At 36.0% G+C, this 20,871-nt stretch overlaps 2 protein-coding genes across 5 annotated transcripts in view; one reads left to right on the forward strand and one right to left on the reverse strand.

Annotated features, from left to right (window-relative positions):
- ss (spineless) overlaps positions 1–20,871 on the reverse strand; it is a 136,707-nt gene that overhangs the window by 111,788 nt on the left and 4,048 nt on the right. The gene's annotated exons all lie outside the window — the stretch shown is intronic.
- Positions 1–20,871, forward strand: part of Cad99C (cadherin-99C) — a 33,811-nt gene that overhangs the window by 10,509 nt on the left and 2,431 nt on the right. For all 3 annotated transcript variants that reach the window (XM_066285495.1, XM_066285496.1, XM_066285494.1), the window contains exons 2-18: positions 8,706–8,778; positions 13,314–13,379; positions 13,442–13,620; positions 15,580–15,702; positions 15,959–16,052; positions 16,106–16,269; positions 17,472–17,621; positions 17,676–17,894; positions 17,944–18,138; positions 18,197–18,458; positions 18,510–18,713; positions 18,767–19,171; positions 19,222–19,382; positions 19,439–19,954; positions 20,013–20,129; positions 20,183–20,432; positions 20,490–20,861. In XM_066285495.1, coding sequence (XP_066141592.1) covers positions 8,715–8,778; positions 13,314–13,379; positions 13,442–13,620; positions 15,580–15,702; positions 15,959–16,052; positions 16,106–16,269; positions 17,472–17,621; positions 17,676–17,894; positions 17,944–18,138; positions 18,197–18,458; positions 18,510–18,713; positions 18,767–19,171; positions 19,222–19,382; positions 19,439–19,954; positions 20,013–20,129; positions 20,183–20,432; positions 20,490–20,861 — 3,541 coding nt within the window. In that variant the 5' untranslated portion in view covers positions 8,706–8,714. The remainder of the gene's footprint in view (positions 1–8,705; positions 8,779–13,313; positions 13,380–13,441; positions 13,621–15,579; positions 15,703–15,958; positions 16,053–16,105; positions 16,270–17,471; positions 17,622–17,675; positions 17,895–17,943; positions 18,139–18,196; positions 18,459–18,509; positions 18,714–18,766; positions 19,172–19,221; positions 19,383–19,438; positions 19,955–20,012; positions 20,130–20,182; positions 20,433–20,489; positions 20,862–20,871) is intronic.

The raw sequence follows: 20,871 nt of genomic DNA on the forward strand, positions 1-20,871 counted from the left end.
GGACTTAACCACCTCGACAGTATTCCATAAGAAGCATCAATTTAAGGGGAATGCATTAGGAGCTAAATAGGGTTATTACTCGAGATAATGGCGAACCGATTTGCTGCAAATGTAGGCAAAATATGCTCCGTTTATTAGCGGTGATTAGTAACGTTTAATTGTGTTTTCGATATTGCTGAAGCAAATTTCTCATGCTCTACTTTCCTTTTTAAATGACCGCATTGATGAGTCTGCCAATAAGCAGATTATCTTTCATCTGGCTTATTGTCTGGAAGGACATTAGAAAGTGCAGCTTCAAAACGATTTACGGAAGCTTAAAAAGACACCTAAGCACAGTCACAGACATGATTATTTAAATTGCCGCTTTAGAGATCTGACCGAAAGATACAATTTTTATGGTTGCTTGAAGAAGTAAGTAACCTTATAATTTGCGTACCATACTAAGGACTTTAATAACATAACGGGTTTTAGTCGAAAACTTTATTAAAGTGATAGCGGGACCCACGGCTGGTAGGTACTACACCATAATGCCTCAGAATGCACTGTAATTCCAACGGAAAATCCCTGTTATTAAATCGGTCGTATAATTTGATCTTTTTCAGCATGAAGACTGTTTTGGATCTAATTCCACGCAATACTAATCGGAATTACCTAATACTGATGATTTCCACGGTTCAGCAAACTGTGAAGTACTTATCTAATAAGCTTCTTTTTATAACAGTATTTGATCCCAAATAGTTGCGATATCTACCAATCGGATTCTCATTGTTCAGGTTTCCGCGAAGAGAAATGGCGAAACGCCCCTGAGGAATGAGGCTTTCTGACCCGACAGGAAGATATACGTAATAACGCCGAATTCAGTTGGATAATTTGCCAATTTCTGACGGATTTAAATTAGGATAAAACGATGAAATTAGTGGAAAATTGCAGATTAGACAGTTCGTTTCGCGTTGCGAAATGAATTTTATTGTGATGATTCTGGCAGTAGATACAGCGTAATGAGCAGTGGAAGTTTACAGTTATCAAAGAGCTAATTAGTACTTGCAAAAGGAAGTAAACTCACTTGAATTTCCATTCCTTCTCCAGATCTCCTCGTCAGTGGGGCTGTGGAAGAAATTGAACTATGGTTCGAATCACGGAAATTTTTGTGCACCTCACAGGCTCTATGTCAGCAGTGAAGCCGCCTCTTTTCTCAATTAATATGCAGCAGGGACACTGCAAACGGCTTTCAGCGATTGTTTGAAAACTTGGACATTATACCAACAATAATAATAATAACACCGATAATAAATAACCAGGAACACTATTTTGGTTCTCGAAAGAACAAATTTTTACCGCAAAGTTAACAAGTTGATGAACAAGAAGCGAAAATCACCAAATTCCACCAAAACGTCAACAAATTAAGCGACGACGGTACAAAAAATCAAGCTCATGCTTAGACATTCAAATATATCTTTATTCTTTTTTAACACATTAAATTTATATGACTTGTCGTTTCACTTAAGGCGATTGTCAATCGTTACATTTTGTGACGTATGTAAAATGTCACGTGGTTTGAACCATAGGCGTCTTTGCTCATTCTAAAATAATTTTTCCTGTCAGAGTTTTGACAGCGCGAAAACTAAGATTTCTTCATTCAAACGGGTCTTTATGATTAGGAAATTGTTATAATTAATCGGTTTACCATCAAAAGGAAAGATGCATTAATTACTGAAGAACATGAATTTTTTTATTGCTCGTTTTCGTTTGTAAGAAAATTCTTTTCCTACAAAAAAGTATTAATTGCCACTTCCGGGAATATCGTCTCGTTAGCGTTCGGGTCTCCGAAGACGCACGACCGCTGAACGGCTCGCTTGTGACGTCAATAAAAAGTTACGTGATTTGAACCATACGTTCACATTTAACATTCGATTTGAGAACACTCAGTGATAAAAAATATCTATATAAAAATTGTTATTTTCGAGTCATTCATAAATCCTTAATGGCTTTCTCTTCAAGCTAATGAGTTTCGGTCCTAAATCAAAATGATAAATTTCTATGTTTGCTCATGAGGTTAGTAAAGAATCTTCAGTATATTCCCTTTTGGGTTAACCATAAATCCCGAAAGATTCTGCCTCTCTAAACTCAGATTCAATCTCGAAGATTTCCTTAGGAGGTTAGTTAAGAATTGCTATTTTTTTGCTGCAGTAAGTCTCTATTGTTTTCTCCAGAGGTTCATCGACAGTTTCAAGAATTTAAGTTATAAATAAATGTAAAAAATTCTCAATTATCCAGGTTTCAATTTCGAAAAATTTCCCACTTGGACTTCTCATTAATTCCCAAAAATCTTACCGAAGGTCAGTTCAATGATTTCCTTCGAAGGGAAGTCCAGGTTCTTTAAATATTGTCATAACTCGAATATAAATCTATAGGTGGGTCTGTACTAAAGTGAGTCAAAAATTCAGAAAAACTGTTGATAGTCCAGATTTAAAATTCCATTGTTTGCTCCGGAAGTTAACCAATATGGTATTCGTTTTTTGCCTTAAATAATTCACAAACCTCGATGGTTTTTCTCGGAGGTTAACCAGGAATTTCTAATATATTCTGCCTTAGAGGCTAAATTATTAATATACTGTCAACTTTAGCTGGAAGAGAATTCCCATAAGACCTTAAAATAGAACCTAAACATTGGTGGGATTCTAAGTTTTTTTGGAAATTAGTATGGCGTTAAAGTTATCATTGCAATAGTAATTTAATCGTAAATCAATCATGATGCTTAACGGTTTCCCTCTAAAATTAATCAAGAATTTCGTAAATTTTTTCCTAGAATTAGTCAAAAATCTTCATAAAAGTAGTCCAAAACTGAATGTTATGTTTCTAATTTTTTGTCTCAACTCAGCTACGACATCCAACAGCAAGTTAGCCCAGATTTAAGTCTATTTGAACTTCTACAAAAATTCCCCGTAATTTTCTACTTTGAATCAATTATAATTGTTGATGATTTCCTTCGTATATTAATCGGAGAACTAGCTCACCTTTAACTATAAATAGTTTCCTCCGGAGATTAGCTTTTTATAATTTTCAACCTTAAACCAGCCATGAGCTTGGGTGGTTTCTTCGCGAAGTCGTTAAAGGATATTGAACATTTTCCCTTGTCATTCGGTCATAAGTTCCAAAAGATTATCTCGAAAATGAACCGAGGTTTAAATATCGCTCATTTCCTGCTATGGAGAATTGCTTGCTAGATATCAATTTTCCTTAACTTGCCACTGATTAACTTGAAATATTTCCATTGCAGCACACAAAGTGCGAAATATCTGCGAGTAACTACTATTTAAATTTCAACTTCCGGCTTTCCATTGAAAATTTTTCATTAAAAAGGGCCTCGTCATAAGCAGCGGAATGAAATCTTCATATTGAATGTTACAGAGGTCTAATTGCGGCCTTCTACAGCTCAACTAATGCAGTGAAAACCCTTTTAAACTCATGGCTAATTGATACATATCCGCTAACCACCATTAATATGTAAAATGAATATTATCCTTCCTCTTTGCACTTCCTCCGCATTGTAACCAAAATAGTAAAACAGTTAAGTGTGTCTAAAGATGGAAATTCACCTGTTGAGTAATTCAAATATCAACCTACTTACTAGAATTGTTCTTCTGGTATATGTAGATGATGAGAGCTAGTACAAAGTGTGTTAAATATGTCATGCGCAGCAGCAGCAGACTCACTATGTCGTGGAACCGGACTGCTTAGTTGCATACCACAGAACCTGAGATCCGTTACATAAACTATGTTGTGAAGCATTATATTTCAATCCAAGTCTATTGAAGAAGTAGTAAAAGTTTTATCGGGCCTGTGTACAAGGTTATTAAAGCCCGAGTTATTAAGCAGTTTCATCTTAATAATGTTGTTAGAACAGGGATAGAACCGAGGAGAGAACCGTCTTGAAGCCCGGGGGGTGTTCTGTAATGATGGTTCTGGAAGACTGCTATAAATTCCGTCGTAAAGCTTTTATTTTGAAAGTAACTTAGGTAGAGACTGGAATAGGATATTACCAATAAATATGAACAGAGAATAATCTTTGCTATTTGTAAACTTCCTGGGAACGCAAACGTACATGGTTCCTAACAGATTAATGTAAGAGATTTGCACTCAAAACACTCGAAACTACTGAATAGAACACATGGTAAATCAATATGAACATTTTCACGAAACCTTGAATTTCTCGCAAAATTTAAGAGGTCGGTAGAGCCTTACTGTCCAGTTAATTGCAGGTTGTCTCATTAAAAAAAAATGTATTAATTACGACCTGTCCAACACTCCTTATCATCGGTGGTTTCACCCTCCATTTGGTGGATGGTGTTACGCCACAAGCTGGTACTACTGCTGATTCCATCCAAATACGAGGACGGACGACACAAAGTGCGTGTTGTTATCGAATGGTCCAACTAGCAGTTCTAGTTCAGTTGACGCTATTTTCACGCACCTGGCCCCGTGGGATCATTACGGAAATTTCGCAATAAAAATGAAACTGATCTTCGGCCCCTTTGCTATTTAAATTTCTCCAAACAAGCATTAAAGTTATTCTAGAGTCTCGTTTAGCATCTTAAAGGCGTGAAATAAATAGATGATCTCTGGTTCGTGCCACCCACCAATACCATAAACCCACCACTCCCTCTAAGAATACTTGATACCAGAAAACGCTTAACAGCATTCAGCCTCATTCAACATCCATCTTATCTCCATTGTGGTTGCAGGCGAATAATAACAGAACGTCAGATATAGGTGATTACAAGTGCAGTACTGCCATAGATTACTGCCATTACGATACGGCATATGGCAGACGCCATAACTCGAATACTGCTGATGGTACTCGAGGAAAATATAATGAAGCACGACCATGAAGAAGTCGAGTAATAAATTTTGTTTTGATGAACACGCATTGCAAATATCGTCAAAGGGAGTATGCGACTTGACACCGGCTTAGAGATAAAATTCTTTCTTAAATGAAAATACCTGGTTGAGACGACTGAATGGCTATTAAGATCTATTTCTTGCAATGGATTAATACAAGCAGTAAAGTAAGGCGTGCTCGTGCTGCAACGATACATGAAATGGAACAATAGATTACTTTCACGTCCTAGAACACTCCCGCACATGAACTCTAATGTCAGAAAAGTTAATAAAGATATGTTCGATGATCATTAGTAGCAGTTTTAAGATTTTCGAACTGGGGACAACGAGATTTTCAGCTTTTGAGAATTTCAGGAAACATTCTTGTCGAGCTTTCAAGTGAGTAGATAAGATACAAGAAGTAAGCTACAAAAACCCAGTTATAAAAATTCACGGTCCATGAACAGGCGCTCGGTTACTCCGGTTTAAATCACGATTTGGATAGTAACAAAGAAACATGCGAGGTATATTATTCAGTATGAGTAATTTATGACTATTTTGTAAGAATTGTATATTGATTCGATTTCGGGCTGTAAGAACTACTCCTGAGCTCCGGATCGAAAACCACAAAGTCAATATCAAATTAAGTTAAAACCTTCGTGGAAGTCCCATTTACGAGAATAGTCCCAGAAGTACCCGACCTAACACTGAAACAAAAAAAAAATGGAAAATACTGCATTATTTCTCTACATACAGTCCTTTGAGATTGCTATGCTTCTTCCAGAGATGTCCCATGCTCTGTTCATAGTAAGAAGCTTTCGATGCTTTAAAATGGGCATCGTCCTCGGCCTCTTCATTATTGGCAAATCTCTTTCCACCGTGCCATTTTTTCAATTTTGGAAAATAATTTGAGTGGGCTAAATCTTGTGGATGGTGTGGGTGACGACAAGGTTCGAGACCAAGTTGATTGATTCTGTACAGGGTGTCCACGCGAAAAGTCCCACCGCCCTCTAATTTTTTAATATATTGAAATAGAAAACATTTTTTTCTTTTTATAAAAAGTGCTTGAAAGTTCATGTAGTTTTTCAGGATAGTCGGCAGTTTTGTACAGGATATTTAACAAACGTGTGCCAAACCAAGATGGCATTTTTTGAAGAATTAAGCATTACTTTTTTTACATATTGAATTGTGCGTTCTATTACGAATTCAACGATATATATATAGGTCATATCTCAAATCTTATAATTAAAATGAAAAGAAGAGTGTCAAATATAATAAATTATAGCAATCGAAGTGATATGATAACAAAATGCCTACAAAATTTGGACAAAAGTGATCGATTATTTGTTGAACATGATGCAAGCAACTTTGAACAATACATCTAAAATAATAACAAAAACAAAGGAATAAGTTTATTATGCCTTATTGACATTACATTCAATTTAATTTTTAAACTTAATTATACTCCTGTTGGGCTGACAAGTGAATATGGGTTTAAAAAATAAGAAAAATAAAATGTACTTTTCGAAGCATTTTTCTGATATTTTAAGCAAATTGACAAAATTTGGCATCTTTTTTCTTCGACATATACCGTTTTTCATGGAAAATATTGATTATAAACGCATTAAACTATTGAATTTAATTTTGAGACAATCCATGATAATAACAAAATAAATGACTATTGCTGACCACATCAGCCGAACATAAGATAAAACGCTGAATTTAAATTAAAAAAAAGTAATGTTTAATTGTTTAGAAAATGCAATGTTGGATCGGCACACGTTTATTAAATATCCTGTATAAAAGTGCTGACTATTTTGAAAAACTACATGAACTTTCAAGCACTTTTTATTTATTTTTTCCTATTTTAGTATATTAAAAAGTTAAAGGAGGGTAAAACTTCTCGCGTGGACATCCTGTACATCACGATGGCGGCAGTGTGGACTTCTGCGTTATCTTGATGCAACGAACCTTTTTCCTTTAAGGATATGGTCAATAAAATGTTACGCGGGGGATAGAAAGTAAAATAACAATCTAAAGTCATTAGTCTATAATGCTCCAGAGGAAATTGTGGAAAATTTGAAAAATGGGATCATTGCTGGATGTATCTCGAAAAGAAACGATCCTGGTATTTTTAAGTGAGTGCGGCAGTCAACGAGAAAATTACTTTCTGGACCCTTCTTGGTGGTAGCCATTTTTAACAGTGCTTGTAGATTGAGAAACTTTATATGTAGCATTCAGTAATAAAACCTTGCTATTATCGAATATGGTTTTCGTCCTATATCTTTGCAATAAACAGGCTTTTCAAAAATCATCAAAGGACAAAAAATTCTTAGAATAGTCAAGGGAATAAGCCCCAGAATTGACGCCCAATGTTCAATGGGCACCCTGCATATGTCAGGTCCGGCACTTCTGGGACTATCCTCGTGCGTATCGAATACGTTAGTGTTCAACTGCTGGTCATCGGGATTAGGAAAAGTATAAATTTGCTGGAATTTCGAGGTACCGACCGAATAACTCAATTAGTTGCCCGTTAAGCCGACTGATGTTTGGGATTTTCAAGAAATTTCTTAAAAGGTCGTTAAGAGGTGATTAGAGTAAATTGTACCGAAGCATTATCTTATTGACTCAACTGAATCCAACTATGGAAGTACCGTAGTGTTGCGAAGGAGAATATTGGTTTGGTTTTCCCGATATTCCTAGGCAAGAGTTCGTCTAGAGATATTTTAGAGAACGTGTCGGTAAGTCTGTGTATTCAACCTGGACACTTCGAAGGCTAATTATTTTCAATCACTTAATCAGTTCATTGTTTTTTAGACAGTCATAACGAGTGAAATACCGGATGATTTTAATCTAGCGACACTAGATAAATTGCGAATAATACGTCTTGGAAACTCCAACCTTTCCAATGGAACTGAAACATGAAAAAGCGTTATAGTCTCCTAACCGGTCGTTAAGTTTAACATGAAACGCCCTTCATGTAAGCATCTCACCTATAGAGGCTCCTGGCATGACACTAATTATTACTTCAGTTAATAGGTCTCATATGTAGGTTAAATAATGGCCTGATTCATACACCTAATGAAAATATCGCGACGTAGGCGATTAAACATTGAAAAGAAGGTTGCTGAACTTTAAGCTCTCAAAAACCACTACAAGGCGTACCTGGTCATTTAATCGTCATTAAACAACATTTAAACAACGTTTAAAGCAATGTTTAAAAATCAATTACCCATTCGATCTACGGAGTTATATAAGCGAGCAACAACATCCACATGGCTAAAAGTCGTTTAGTATTGTAATTCGTTTATTGTTATAACAATGGCGGCTTTTTCCAAAGGTCCTTCAGTTGAATTCATTAAGGATAAATTCTAGCATTCACGAATCACGATAGAAATGTGAGTTTAAAGGCACCTCCAGGCCATCCGAGAGTAGCCCTTATAGAGCGGACGCGCCAAAGAAAACATATTTTCTGTTGACTTTACAAACTGAATAAATTTACAACTCATTTAATTCTCGATGGTAACGGTACTGCCATTATCACGCCAATTACACAAAGAAGTGTAAAGGTGAATAATAAATGAACGAAATCACGTTTGGTATAGAGGCGGTAATATTATCAAAAATGGCCCGACTAAAACTCTGATTGATGGACGTTGACGAAATGTAGCAAAAATTGCTCATGCCACTTGGTCCCTTGACGAGGTTCTTTATTTATTTGAAATAACATAAGGAAGTATTATTATATTGGTGGTCATAGAACTTATCGGCCTTGAAATGGCTATAATTGGTTCGTTACTGTGTATAACGTGTGCTTTATTTTTCAGGTCCATGGAATGGCTGGTTACTACAAGCTGGTAGTCCCAGTGCTCCTTCTTGTGCCATGGGTTCATTGTAGAGGTAAGATTTACTAGCGGCAAATTTGTGTGCCTATGCAGTACTAACTTTCCTTGTCACCGTTCAATAGACAGGACACTTCTTCAACAAAGCTTTATACCATAGTGAACAAAGTACAAAACTTCCTAGAAGCGCTGAACGGTGCTAAAAGTACAATGTCTCCATTCTATGTTAATTTGGAGGAAATTATTGTCTTCAGCGAAACTGTGAAAACTGCACAAGATTTACTCACTTTAGATTCACTAAAGTGTTCTATCCTAACTGTTAATAATTCAACGCTGTGTATGCAGTATTTTCGCGAAATTTCCTTTTTTGGTGAGGGTCAATATAACTTAATTGGAAAAATATTGCATAACGTCTTGGAATGTTAAACTGAACGGTTGCCAAACAACATGTTGCATGTCAAGTCAAATTAGCTCATGCAACTGAGATCTGCACAAAGAGGAGAGATAAAACGGTACCACCACTTAAAACTGCTGTTTGACGGTAATTTTTCTCTTCGACTAAATTGGATTGATGGTAATTTGGTTAATTACAGAAGTTAAGTGTTATGTTAAAAAGAAGTTATGAGAAGAATCGTTGGAGCAATTGGGCATGGCCAACACAGGGCAATTTCATATCAGGGGAATTAAAAGAATCTGGAAAATGTTACATTATTTCTCAACATAACCGTAGAAAATAATCTGAAGGGGCTAAATCTGGCAAATAGAGTGGGCGAGGGAAAAGTTCGAAATCAAATTGATTGGTTTTGGCCATTGCGATGACGGAGATGTGGACATGACGGATCTACCAGTGCAAGAAGAAAAAAGGCTAATACGAGAGCATCATTTCATTATGATTAAAGGGGAGTTTATCCCACTTTATCGTCAGTAAGTGTATGTCGCTTGTGCACGGCAGTAGATAAAATTTTCTAGTGATCACACTACCATCCCGAAGAACGCAGTAAGGCATTGCCGATAGTTTGACTAGCTTAGAAGTGTTCTGTCTCCATTAACCATCTTCTACGGATTTAATCCCTTTTTTCATTATTTTTAAATAGTGGTGAATGTCGGAAAATTGCGCACGTATTTATTCCCAGCAATTAAAGAAAAGTTAAGGTCTTTTTGTAATTTTCTAAGATTCATAATTTTTTTCAAATTCATTTTAAAAATTCACATCAATTGTTTTTAATTTTGTGTTCGCACTTTATCGAAAATTCTAGTGCTCCTAAAGTTGTCGGAAAAGCAAAATCTGCATTTGAAAAACTGAAAGCAGAGTTCATGTCCACTGTTCTCTCTCTAATTCATGTACCTTTTCAAGATATGTGCACATCTTAAGAATGAAAAATGCATTGAAAAAGTTTCGTAATGCGGAGAAAAAATATTTGAAATGCCAATACGCGAAGTTATTTCTGAAATACATTTTGCTATGATAAAAAATAATAAATGCCCATAATGATTTGCCAATGGAAGACAAGACTAATTGCTATACGGGAAAGGAAAGCAATCACTAAAGGCATAATCAATTTTAGTGAGTATTATACGAACCGCTAAATTTCTACTTAATAATTTGCTGGGTTATTTGAGACATTCTAAATGCCATTTGGAATACATCAAAATTCCCATCTCCTCTCATACGATTTTCAAAGCGTTATGTTTAGTACACGGTCAACCATTAGCTGGTAGTCTAATACATTGACTTCATCTTTCTTATGACATTACGATGGACCTCAACACTTCACATATGCATGAGAAACGTACATGCACAGCAGTATGAAGTGTGGGCTGGTCAGTCTAGAAGAAACTTTACATTGCAAACCGGAGTTACAAGTTTTTAGTATAAAAAATATGTCCTGTTATCGGGTTTTCTTCAACATTTATGGCGATAATGGAGAAAAGTATATTAATTCTAAGAATTTTTATCTGCGTCGAAACTGTCAATATTTTTACTGACAAGCCGATCGAAACCGTTTGTTTACGTTTTAGTTTCCATGGTGGAAAAAATGAGTTTACAACCAGTGCGCGTTACTATATTTTTACGGCCCGTCGCTCACGGTTACGGGCCGTAAATTGAAAATAACACCTGTTAATTTCTTGTTCGCCTTTAGTCAAATAAATAGGAATAAAATTATTCTTCTCGTAGAAGATTAAAAATATGTCTCGCAAAGAAGGGCTACGCTTGATCGAATATAGGCCCTTTGCAGAGCAAAGGGCTCAAAGTTCGGCCGCTGGCGTAATCTTCTTCCTACAGCTTCCTACACGTAAAATACTATAGAAAATAACGTTAAACCTCAAAACTCTTAAAGGCGGAAGCACTGACATAAGGGATACCTAAAAGAACGGGCTAGACTATGACTCAGTGATTTATGAACGGATTTTGATTAACTAAAAACCAAATAAAATTACGTTTTTCATTCTACTAAGTAACGTCAAAGTTTTTTTTAACTCAACTTTTTCGGCTTCAGGCATCAACTTCACAATTTCAAATAGGACTCCAATATTTTTTGTTTACATTTTTTACATTTGGAACATTTTTTTTAAATTTAGGAATGTAAGACGAGTTAATGTATAACAATTTTAAGCTGAAACAATTGAAAAATGTTATTTCTTTAAATACTAATAAATTGTCTTGAATGGCATTTTTCTTCTGCAATTTAACAACGTATTTATCGAAATTGGCGCTTGATGATTGTCACCAATAACAACACCAATGCCTATCTTTTTATTGAACTAAAGAACTAATTTACAATAATCGCATTTGCAGCATAACTGCTCACAGAAAATTATGACGAAAAAATCATGCGGTTTCACTAGTTACGGGCGACTCTATCTCGTCCCTTTTCGCTGGTATCATTTGGGCGCCACTCGTCCAAGACGTCCTTGTAGAAAATGATAAAATAGCATGAGATGGAATGAAATGCCGACAGAACATCGCAGACGGCCCCACGACGATGGAGATGGTTATGCAACTCTTAATGTCCAAATTTAATACAGATGGCTACGTAACTCAAATTGTTCAAGTTTTTTCACTTAAAAATTGCTTTAAATTTAACATGTCGTACATTATCGGAAATATATTTTCCATTAAAAAATGTTCAAAAATATATGGAGTTCCATTTGAAATTATGAAGTTGATACCTGAAGCCAAAGTTAAGTTTAAACAGATTAACTTTGACGTCAGTTAGCAGCCTGAAAAATATAATTTCTTTCGGTTCTTAGGCCGTCAAAATCGGTTTTTAAACAAATGAGTTACTGCTGCGTCCGTTTTTTTTGTGAGACACCCTGTATGAAGCGATGAGCTTTTAGCTGAGAGTTCTCTTCGCATCTTCGCCACTAAAAGACAACTGAAATATGGGACACTCCCTCGCTGCTAGATGTTAATAATCTTGCGGAGTAATTGCGGCCTCATATCTTTATTTTATGACCACAGGCTGGGGCTACTTTATTTATGGCTTAATGTTATCTTTGCTGTTGAAGGTTGGATCTTTAAATTGCTTCCATTACTAAAGAAGAAATAAAATTAAGAAGCGGCCGATGTAAGCACCGGGGAATAATGTTGCTAATGATGAAACTAAATGTTAAGTTATTAGTGGTAATTTGATCGGTTGTTTAAACGAAATGTGGCCGCTGAAGATTTGAGTATATAAATCAAAATATCAATTACGTTTGTGGGAGTGAAATAGTGTGATTTTTTAAACGTAAAGATCAGGCGAGAAGATCGATTAATTTTAGAGAAGGATGAGAAGAACATCAATCTAACTCATCGACAAGGCCTATGAGGTAGTTTCAAAATTTTAGTGTTTTTTGCAGATTTTTCTTCGACTGCGCTTTCTCTGGATTCATTTAGGTGTAAAAAGAGTCTTTCTCGGCCGGTCGCCGGTATCACCGTGATCAACAACTCTGTTTTTTTTTTTTTGAAAACCTGCAATGCGATTTCTCATTGAAAGTTATGACAATCGGATGGCGATCCTAATCCGTTAACGCCTTAGTTCAATCCCACGCGATTTTTCGAATAGTGTAGCTGCAATTATGGTAATTGGATGGAGATATTAACATTTAACAAACAAGTGTTCGTGGGGAGGTAATTTTAAATTAGTCAGTCAAGGTTTACTTGTCGACAAAGCAACTCTCGGACATTGCAATGCTCCAATATGTCGGGGGTCATTCGGTCTACAAACAAATTAAGGCTTTTTAAAACCACACTTCGGCGCCTTTCCAAGAAGTAAATTTTACAGGCTGATTATGTAAAAATAGATTACCCAAGGAGCTAGATTTCTTTTAAAAGCGTATTTAGTTTATTGGGTCATAAAGTTAATTAAACCCACCTAAAACCCGGTCCTGATTAACATTCACTTTGTTTGTGATAGTCCAATAAGCTTAAAGTTTTTGCTATTCTTCCGTAACGGAGTCTTATATTATGAGAACAATCTCAAAAAGCATCAAATTATGATATTTTTGCCGGTAGTATAATCAACTTTTCTTAATCATTATAACCTAGATATGTACGATTACCATTTTCTTTTTGTTTCTATTTACTTTAACCTGCCAATTTGGTTTCAGGTCTCTGTGAAGTAGAAAATGGCTCTTCCAATATAATTATTGACATAGAAGAAAGCAAAGGTTCTTGTAAGTATTAGTTTTTATGTTAAATTTTCAGCGTTCTTCTGTATTTTCAAATGTTCCATCAGCCATAAGGCAAGAAACCAATCCCAAAGAGCTGCCAATAGTGGGAGAACCCAATCTAGACATATTCCTAGAACTTGCCTTTCCAAAGGGTCCCCCGTTATTTTTTCTCAATGAGAAAAAACTACAGTTGTTAGCCCCTCTGGACCGCGACGAGAATAATTTGTCTCATATAGTATTCCAGGTAAGACGATAATTAAACCAGTAATTTTGAGATTGTAAATTGGTCCTGAAGAGACATTCGAGGAAATTAGGTCCAAGATTGAGGTCCGAAACCTGGAAACTCATAAATTTGACTTGTTCTTCAAGATGCTAACGGCGAATTTGAAATTTAAGGAGCTCTTTTTCACCGTTTAATTCTTTCATCCTTCCTTATTTCACAGCATTTTTCCTGACTGCGGTGCAAGTTTAAGGGGATATACCTTTACTCAGAAGAAAAAAAACAATTCGTGTAAACATATGTCCGGAATTACTTCATTTCCGAAAAACGGAGTGTAAAAGTTTTAAAAAAGTATATTTTTTACAATTTTTTTCAAAAATTCTTAGAACAGTTTAATTGAAATTTCCGCCGTTAGTTAACAATTTTATTATGTACTTTTTAGATATATCAGAATTCATTTAGGAATTTTAGGGACATTCCGATGAAACTGCTCCGTCGACAGTAGATTCTAGAAGTTTTTATAATTATTTCTTATAGAACAACTCAAAATACAATTTTCTGTCTCTTAATACTTTTTTGTGTCTCATTTCGCTTTCGACATTGAAACTCATATCCAAACTCTTTCCAACATCAGTATCACTAATTCCTTAAAAATTAATATCAAAAAATGGCCTAAAATAATTACCATCAATTAGGAGATATGAATCCAATCTTCTTCTAAGTGACTATCAATTACTTTTAACATCTTGTATTTCGCAAAAGAAGCGATTTCAAATATCTACTTACAAAAAATGTTTTTCTGAGTTGGATCCAAGGAATATCCTTTTAGATCTTGGCCGCATGTTTCGGAAGCACCCTGTAGAAGCAAACTCTGTTTCTGATTCTTGAATTTGAAGAAAGTTTTGATACAAGACTTAATTTAGTTGCATGTAAAATAGATGGATTACGCTCCAATCACTTCTGAATTTCCGTGGTTCTTACAGGTGAAAGAGAGATCTGATCTAAGCCTATTTAACAACTCAGTGCATGCTTTAATTATGAGACTGCAACTTTTAGTGAATCAAATTTATATATAAGTAAGGAGGAAATAAGTCGATAAGTCTCATGCGAAATGTTCCATAAGCGAAGTTCGAGTTAATCAAAAATCATATAACTTGCTGTTTAAAGATAGTTCAGGTTAGACACACACCTGCAATTATTCTGCGAGTTCACTTGAGGATTGAAATTTGTTTTTTTAATTTTTTGTGTCCAGTAGTTGGGATTAGTCAAAAATCTACAATTTGGGCATAGCTGAAAAGCATTAAAAACAAGCATTAGGAGTTAAAATGCTTTCAAAACTTTTCAAGCTCTTTAGTAAATAAATGAACTTTAGGTTCATTCTGCAAGTCTGGCAGCAGCAATATTCCATAGGCATCAAAATGGTCGACAGCATTTTATTTAACAGTGCGTTTCTTAACAACCAGACATGAACTACTTTTTTCTAATAAGAGAGACGTGAACGATATATTATACACCCATCAACTAAATTACTTTAAATTTAATAAGAGCATATCAATTGAGGCACCTCATGAGAAAATGCTCTTCCAGTGTTTCTTTGTGATTAATGTGTAATAATGGGAAACGAAAATTGTATAAATACTAATAAATCTTTTGCTTGATCATTCTCTTGTTGCGTACGTAACAGCCTTCAAAGCTTCTCATCCAATTATAACAATTAACGAATAATAAGTTTGCAATATATTTTTATTTGTAGAAATTCAGTGATTGTGTCGAAATATCGTTTCTGCAAAACTATCACACGTTTACCTAATTATCACGATTATGCGCTGTAAAATTTTAGTTAACCTAGTTTGGCTTATTTATGCAACACGGAGAGACTTATTAAACAATATTTCGGGAAAAAGAGAAAAAATAAATTGTTTAGCTTTTTAACTAGGCAGGGTCGTACTATGTCCTTTTTAATGTCCTCTTTACCTGTTTCAGCTAATTTGTACTATAAAATCCACTCATAAAGTTAAGTCCATCCCTGTGATAGTAAGACTGACAGACATTAACGATAATAGCCCAGAGTTTATTGGAACGCCATATGAAACCAGCATATCAGAGGTAGGTAATCTTTGCTATCATACTTGCAAATTAAATCGGTTTAACTTTAACTGCGCGAACGCCTTTAATCGTCACTTACTTAATACAATCCAGGTTTTTGCAGAAATAATTCTTGGCAATTTTATTCTAATTACTTAAGTTTTCAAGTAGTTTCTTAAATCCTGTGCTTATATCATTTTCCTGCCGATCGGTTTTAGCTCATGAATTTTAATGTTTTCATAAAATTTATAGGCGTCTTAACTTATCTAATTTATAGTTAACTCCAGTCGGAACTACCATATATCAGAACATACACGCCAAAGATAAGGATACAGGGGTTAATGGACAGGTTGAATATTCCATTATAAAAGGTATCCAATCTCTTGTTAATAGAAAACTAAAGCACTCACGTAAATTCATTTAGGCTCGAAACTGAATTCAGATGAGGGAGTTGGAAGGCAGAGGGTGCATAGTGAAGATGGGTTCGGATATTTCGCCATCAACTACCCTCACCAAGGGCAAGTTACCGTTAACAGGACTTTGGACTTCGAGAGGACTCAGCGGTATTATGTTACTATTCTTGCCGTGGTAAGTTTCCCTTTCTTATAAATAAATAATTTTCAGCTTTCAGCTAATTAAAAAGCAGTTTAGTCTCTGATAATTGTGGTTCGAGCCCAGTCGTTCAGAACCATTATTTTATGAAATCAAACAATGATTAAGCGTGAAAGTGGATTACCCTGTGTTGGATTTAATTTTTGGTCATTTGTTGGTCGAATAGGTAAAATGTCAATGTATAAATTGTCCCCTATTTTTCACGTATAGTATTCTCATTAAACCAGAATTAATTAGCAAACATGCAACGAGCATATTGCGCAATACATTTGGGCAGGTACGACTTAGATTGGGAATCATTTGCAAGACTTCGTTGCTTAAGAAACTGATTTTTATCTTTGTGGATTAGAATAACAAAAAGTGCTTGATATGCTCAGATGCTTACAAACTGCTCTGAAAAGGAAATCATGATATAATCTCTCAAATTGCTGAATTTTTAATGGTATGCAGATTGACGCCTCAAATTGAGACGTTATTAGAGGGAAAAGCTGTATAAAGCCAGTTTCTTCTGAATGCTAAATGAAGTCCTGATTTATTGCTCCTATTTATGGTAAAACACGCTTAACACCCTTGTAAAAAACTATAGATGTAATTTTTAGTACTTTATAGCAAAAAAATCCGGTTGGTGTTCATAAGTTTAAAGCGAAATTGAAGCAAAGTGTTTTATGTTCTGTGTATATAGGGTGTTTCGAAAACATACCGACGAACTTTAAGGAATGCAGAGATCATAAAAACAAATATTTCGATTCAAGAAATTTAGGTCCGAAATCGCTTCGTCTCTAAGATACAGAGTGTTTAATTTATTATTTTTTAAAACATTTTTTAAATACTTTAATATTTATACGGTACTCTATATTATAATTTACATAAAAGACATCAACGTTTCGTTAACATTTGGTTTAATGCTTGATAAGCAGTGGAAAGCAATTTTGGCGGATTGTAATGATTTTGAAATCTTCACGAACAGAATTCAATTTAGAGATTTTCAAAAAAACATGTATTAAAAATCAGTGGCAAGTTTGCCAAGCCATCAAGAGCTTAAGAAGGAGTAAGGGCAACACTCACGTTCCACTCACGCGGAGATCCCGTCAAGCCAGCGTGAGCGTGAACGTGAGCGTCGCCTCACATACAGTACGAAACGGTCCTATGACGTATATCATTGGCCTTCTCCCTTTCAGGATAAAGCAAAAGACGAGACCCAGCGACTCTCCTCAACCACCACCCTAGTGGTTAACATCAAAGACGACGACGACTTGCCCCCTTCTTTCATCTACAAAGGTTGCATGATGCTAGATGGAACTTGCATCAATCCAGAATACTCAGCTTCCGTAAGCTTCCGCTCTTTTCTCCGTACGCATTTTCCTTTCATTTATCCCTCTTAGGTCTCCGCTGGTCTGAACCAAGGGGTCTTAAACATATCACCGGAAAAAATTCAGGCCATAGATATGGACACTATCAACTCCCCCATTCGCTACTCATTCATAAGCGGAACTCCTGAATCATATGCTGAGTACTTTAAAATACAACCAGATACTGGAGCTGTGCATCAGATTAAAGCTGTTGAAGCAGCGACTACGAAGAAGTTTAATATTATTATCAAGGTATGAAAGAAGGAACAACTCGCTGAATCACTGTAGGAATTCGTTTTAGGCTCAGGAAGAGGCAGAAGCAAAACGATCAACAACAGCAAAATTATTCATAACTATTAAGCCTGTTGATGCAAATCCTCCGGAAATTTTCTTATCTTCAATTGAAGGGTTTGTAAAGGAGAACTCCCCTATTGGAGAGGAAGTTTTGGAAGCCAGTGGTGAACCGTTATTGGTGCAAGTTGAGGACAAAGACTTTGTATGTTGAAGACACTAGGCAAATGCGCAACTATCGATTTAATTTCTTAATTATTTAGGGGCCTGAAGATCCAAAACCGATTTACACATTCGAACTAACTACTCCCTATTTCATAGTAGATAAAAACGGACATTTATTAGTGAACGAACACAATTTGGATCGAGATCCTCCCAATCCGGGAAAGTTCAAGTTTCAGATTGTTGCCAGAGAGAGAAATGGAATTGCTGCTAGTGCACCGTCTTCTTTAACAGTAAATTTAGTCGACGTCAATGATAATGCCCCAATGCTGCCCATCATTCCTCCAGTATCGGTCCCAGCAGGTAATTTCCTCTGTTAGTTGAAAAAGGTGAAAATAAAGTAATGTTTCTCAGGAGATGTAAAAAGAAATGTCACAGTAATCCATGCAGCAGACAACGATGAAGGAAAGAATGCCGACATCAAATATTCAATATACCATGTTTCAAACAATGGAAACAACAGATTCGTCATCGATGAAAACTCAGGACTAATTTCCACCTTAGGAAAACTCAATGCAGGTGATCAATACAGCCTTACAGTGCAGGCAACGGACACAGGTTAGCACGAATCTTAAAAATAAAAATATTCTTCACGAAAATCACTTCTTTAGGCGGTCTCTACAGCCAGGCGATAGTTGAAGTAACAGTAAGCCCTGGCCCTAATACGGAAGCCCCAATTTTCGAGCAACCAGTTTACGACATCGAAGTTAGCGAAGGCGCAATAATTAATTCCACAGTTGCTACTTTAATTGCCATGGACCCTGAAGGGGACCCAGTGACCTACTCCATTACATCTGGAAATGATCTAAGACAGTTCACTATAGGAGCTAAAAGTGGGATCATATCGATAATCCGCATGCTGGATAGGGAGGATCTTAATCGATACCAACTGGTCATTAGGGCTGAAGACACGGGGAAGTTGGCCAGTACTGCTACTGTGAATATAAAAGTCACGGACATCAATGATAAAAATCCTGAGTTCGTGGGAGATCCATATTTGTTTCATGTGAAAGAAGGTACTGAAATCGTAGAAGGATATTGAATATTTTTAACACTTGCCTGGTAGGTCTTGGAAAGACTTCAGTAGGTGTTGTGAAAGCTGTAGACGCAGATGAGGGTATTAACGCCTTTGTCACCTATTTCATTCCCAATAATCTCCCCTTCAGCATCGACAATGAAACCGGAGAAATACGAACCAACAGACCTCTGGATTACGAAAAGCAGAGGGTAACTTTCTTAATTTGAAGAAAAAACGAATTCTTAAATATATACAAAAATTCCAGAACTTCCAATTTGTGGTAACAGCAAAAGACGGAGCCCCAGATCCTAGGATTGCTACAGCGACTGTAGCAGTGGAAGTTGAGGATGTCGAAGATGAATTACCGGTCTTCAGAGACGACAAATATGAAGCGTTAGTTCCCGAGAATATGGCTGATCATTTTGTTACATCAGTTGAAGCCTACGACCCAGACACTATCCAAAAAATCACCTATGTTATTCATCAAGGGCCTACAGACTTGTTTAGGATCGATGAGAAAACTGGGGCAATTTATACCTCCAGGGGTTTGGATTATGAGAAAGACCAGCAACATGTGTTGGTGATTGGCACATTGGAGAACATGTCCAATGAGAAAAATAGCACCACCAAGGTTGTGGTAGATGTGGAAGATAGAAATGATATTCCTCCAGTATTTACCATTATTCCCCATCCTATAAGTTTAGAAGATGATGTTCCTATTGGAACTACTGTGACCACTTTAGTTGCTACTGATTCTGATGGAACTTCCCCTGGAAATAAAGTAAATGCAAAAGAGATTTTGGATTTCATAAGTGAAATTGATTGATTCTTTTTCTTAGGTGCGATACGAGATAATTGGCAGAGGGAAGGCAGCCAAGTATTTCCAAATTGATTCCGATACTGGAGTTTTAAGGGTAACCAATGATTTAAAAAAGGAGGTTGATACAGAATATCAGGTAATAAATGTATATATTTTTTGGATTGGTTTACCTATACCAATATCGTTTAGGTTGATGTAAGAGCTTACGACCTCGGAGAACCCCAACTATCCTCAGTGATAACAGTGGAAGTATTCATCCAACATGTTGCTACTGTAGCTCCAGAAGTTGGACTCAGATTTGCAGACAATTCTTACACTTTACAATTGCCAGAAAATGCTACTGTCGGGAAACAAATCAAGGCTCTGACCATTGTAAATGGGCAAACCCATGGGACTAGTATCCCATTAAAATGCCAAATTATCAGCGGCAACAAAGAAGGTATAATGCTCAAAATATCACCTGGATATTAAAATTAGATCCATGTTTTTTTTTCAGGGAAATTTTCCTTGAATGTTACTGAAGACCGAAACTGCGCGATTTACCTTAACGGAACATTAGATTTCGAAAGTGAAGAACAATACATTTTTAATGTGGAAATTATGTCTCTGCAAGGATTCATAAACAAAGACTTTGCTATAACTCAAGTTACTGTAAATATCCAGGATGTTAACGATAATAAACCATATTTTGTGTATCCATTTGACGGGGAAACTGTAGCTAAAAAAGAAGGCAATGAGAACCTTAAAGATAGAAAGAAGTATTATGCGGCAGTATCGCTGGATTCGCCTTTGAACTCCGCAGTGACTCAAATCAAGGCGGAAGATGTGGACAGTGGGAAATATGGACGAGTTTCCTATAACATTTCTGGTGAACTATT

This window comes from Euwallacea fornicatus, chromosome 9, assembly GCF_040115645.1.
Source record: "Euwallacea fornicatus isolate EFF26 chromosome 9, ASM4011564v1, whole genome shotgun sequence".
In the NCBI taxonomy this organism is placed as follows: Eukaryota; Metazoa; Arthropoda; class Insecta; order Coleoptera; family Curculionidae; genus Euwallacea; species Euwallacea fornicatus.